The sequence below is a fragment of the Orycteropus afer genome, unplaced genomic scaffold (assembly GCF_000298275.1).
Source record: "Orycteropus afer afer isolate SDZICR_OR568_19922 unplaced genomic scaffold, OryAfe1.0 scaffold00023, whole genome shotgun sequence".
Classification (NCBI taxonomy): domain Eukaryota; kingdom Metazoa; phylum Chordata; class Mammalia; order Tubulidentata; family Orycteropodidae; genus Orycteropus; species Orycteropus afer.
The window spans coordinates 11,055,429-11,059,137 of NW_006921610.1; the positions used below are offsets into that span (position 1 = coordinate 11,055,429).

General features: G+C 44.9%; 1 protein-coding gene across 1 annotated transcript in view; it reads right to left on the reverse strand.

Moving 5' to 3' along the window:
- The window catches only part of ACVR2A (activin A receptor type 2A), a 168,109-nt gene extending 165,359 nt beyond the window's left edge, over window positions 1-2,750 (reverse strand). The window contains exon 1 of the mRNA XM_007934961.1: window positions 2,640-2,750. Within this exon, the coding sequence (XP_007933152.1) occupies window positions 2,640-2,750 (111 nt within the window). The remainder of the gene's footprint in view (window positions 1-2,639) is intronic.
- Between the last annotated feature and the right edge of the window lie 959 nt (window positions 2,751-3,709).

Genomic DNA, 3,709 nt, shown 5'->3' on the forward strand with positions numbered 1-3,709 from the left:
GAGAGCGTGAGGGCGGGGCCGGCTGGAGAGTGAGGGGGCGGGGCGGACCGAGGCTTGATACCGCGATGCCTGGGCGTCCGGCCTTCTTTGGTCAGAGATCCCGCGAGAAAGGGGTGCGGGCTCCTAAAAACCCCGGAGCTGCGGCTGAACTGTGGGGCCGTAGTGGGTGGGCAGGTGGATGTGGCCAGGGTTTGTGCGCGCCTGGCTGTCAAATCATGCCCCCCAGCCTCTCTTGAGTGCACGTCCGAGTGGTCAGGGGAAGCCCAAAAGAAACAAGGTACCAAGGCGAGTGGGTGTCTGGTGATACCTCCAAGGGGTTTCTGCGGCACCCTCTCTTTCCTCTGGGGGGACGCCTTGTCCGCTCCGAGACTAAGGGCGCCGAATGATTGGAAGGCGGGGTAGGAGCCGGTCCACCGCGCCTGCAGAGCTGGCCACAAACGTGTTTCGTGCACACGATCAGGTGTCTACTCCCAGCCTTAGCGATGCGTCCCACCCCTGTGACTTCTGCTAAGCGTTTTGTCTTTTGGCTGAAAGGGGAAGGGAGGGGAATCAACGGAGGATGGGCTCTCCGCCCAGTCAGGATGTCCACACCAGTTATTACGATGTGCAGTTTGAATCCATTCCCACCAGTCCTTTTTTATACACAATGCGTTGTGTGGAGAGCTGTTGCACGTAATAGGTTCGCAAATATATGTTTATTACCGCTGAAGAAAAAAACTGCAGATATCCATCAATGTATTTAATGTTCACTTAAGTGTTTGCTTTTTCAAGTTTTAGTTATTTTAGGACTCTTTTGCCCGTGGTTTTTTTTTTTGTTTTGTTTTGTTTTGTTTTTTGTTTTCCCCTTAATATGTGCTGATTGCTTACAAGGTACGGTATTAGGCACAGATGGAGATATAAAATGTAAAAAAATAGGATCTCTACCTAATAGCGGTGTCACTTGGGTTAGTTTCACCCAGCGCAGCAACGAAAGCAACAGGAACACGTGCTTGTAGGCGTACATTTGAAACTAAGTGATTGGGATAGTTGTAATTGAATAATAATGGCAACTCTGACCATAGCACCTTTGTTGTTGTTAGGTGCTATCCAGTCGGTTCCAACTCAGCGATCCTATGTATAAAAGAACAAAACACTGCCTGGTCCTGCGCCATCCTCACAGTCCTTGCTAGGTGTTAGTCCGTTGTTGCAGCCACTATGTCAACGCATCTCATTGAGGGTCTTCCTCTTTTTTGCTGACCCTCTCCTTTATCAAGCATGATGTCCTTCTCCAGGGACTAGTCCCTCATGATAACACGTCCAAAGTACATGAGATAATGAAGTCTCGCCATCCTTGCTTCTAAGGAGCATTCTGGCTATTCTTCTAAAACAGATTTGTTCATTCTTCTGGCAATCCATGTTATATTTAATATTCTTCCCCAAAACCGTAATTCAAAACCATCAATTCTTTGCTCATTGTCCAGCTTTCACATGCATATGAAGTAATTGAAAATACCATGGTTTACAGTCCATTCAACAACAACTCAACTCACTGCCCTCCAGTCAGATCCCACTCATAGGGACCCCTCCTTGGGTTTCCAAGGTGATATAACTAGGGAAGTAGATTGCCCAGCCTTCCTTCCTTGCAGCCCATTAGAAGGTTCAAAAAGTAAATTAGCATAGAATTTTAGCCTTGTATGTATATTGCTAAATGTAAGCAGGGCTTATGAAAAATGTTTTTGTTGATGTAACTACAGGGATATTTTTTATAAAAAATCATACCTTTCTGCTGAAACACTGCACAAAAAAATTTGTACATAGTCATTTTGGTATCATCCCATCTGACAGTGTGACCCGATGTGGTCCTCACCTTCTGTACCCCCCTAGTGACTCCACTTAAGGCAGGGAAGTCCAGCCAGTTTCAATGAGTATTTTGGATATTCATCAAAATGTCTATTGCAGTCCTTTCTTCCTTAGAATTGTGTTTGGCTTAAAAGACAACAAACGTCTGAGGGGTCAATACCTGCCAACACCATCTTTTCTGGAATGTGGAGCTATTCTAAAAAGGTTTGTTACACACAAACTTAAACAAGCTAGTTATTATATCTAAGGCTAGGTTACCTATTATCTTAAACATTTGCTCTGTGGAAACAGCAGCCATGCTCTTCTGGCATGACATAAGTGACTCCATCCTTTTTTAGCCTCAGTGGGCTAAAGAAATAATACAACTTCTCATATTGCTAAGATAAGCAAAGAGCTACCCAAGCTTAATGCCCATAGTGATGAGAGATAGGGGCACTACCTTGATGATGTTTACATTTCAAAGAGATGGATCCCAAGTCATTGAAAAAACATTTCTGACTTGTAAAACTGACAGAAAGCTAAGATAACCCTTACAAAAGATTTATACACATGAAGTGTCCAGATTCTCCACTGAGCATAGAGAGGAGCCTTTCCTGCTCCCAAAGGCTGGATCCTTCCATCTGGAAGCCCATTCCAAGTCAACTGGTCATAAGAATCATATATTTGTGAGCTCCCTTTCTGAATCTTTGCCTTGGATTCAGGTCTCCATCTTTTCATCTATGCCACACACCTACCCACCCACGCCACCATGCTATCTGCTTCTCAGCCCAAATCCAGCTCCCCTCCAACTTGTCTTTCACCCAATTCCTGTCCACATCCATCTTTGGCCTAGTTCCTATCTGTGATATCTGAGTAGACTGCAGGATTGGAGGTCTTGAGAACTTGTGTCCCTGTATGTCTGAGGAGATCATCTTGCCAGCACTCAGGTGCCCAGTGTTGCATGTCTTGGAAGAAGCTTTGACATTCTGAAAGCCATAGAGAATACAGAGAGAGAACCCAAAAATGAAAGCCCTAAAGAAGAGATCCACATGGATATCATCAAGGTGTTTGTGGGCCCCTATGCTGAGTCTGATGCTATGATCATGAAGAGGAAAAGACACAGTTGGAAGTAGAGGATTCAGAGACCACAGGGAACAGAAGACCACCCTCCCACCCAACCTAGGGAACCTGAGAACCTAGCATTCAGTTGATTGTTAGGCAGTTATATTGTCCTGGCTGGAAAGAAACGTGTGGCAGAGGAGGAATCATCAGCCAAAGTAGTTGGACCTATGGCTAAGAAGAAAACCAGTTGAAGTTTTGGGGATTTCAGCTCCTGGTTGAACTGAGACACAGAAAGTGTAGCCCCCTCACAGGAGATGAATACAGTGAATGGACAAAAACAAAACAAAACCAAGCTCGCTGCTATCAAGTTGACTCTGACGAGTAGCAATCCCAGTTGGACTTCCAACGCTGTAAAGCTTTAGAGAAGCAGACTGCCCCATCTTTCTTCCGTGGAGCAGCTGGTGGGTTTGAACCAGTGACCTTTTGGTTAGCAGCCTTAACCACTGCACCACCAGAGCTCCTTGGAAAAAGGCAAAGCTGTTTCTAAAAATTGTGATCATCCATGGTATAGAAGGGCCTTCTGAATTCTCAGGACAGAAGCTAGAAATCCTAACAAGTGCTTTTGCTTCCAATAGGAAGTAATAGGGAAGCTTTGGGCACACACGCCTTTCTAGTTGCTCAGGTGAGAGAGCAGGGCCTCAGTGATAATTGATTATATTTACAATTTTTTAATGGACAATTCAATGACATTAATTATGTTTGTCATGTTGTAAGCCATCACCATGATCTATTTCCAAAAGTTTCAACACGGTGAACAGAAACTTAATAC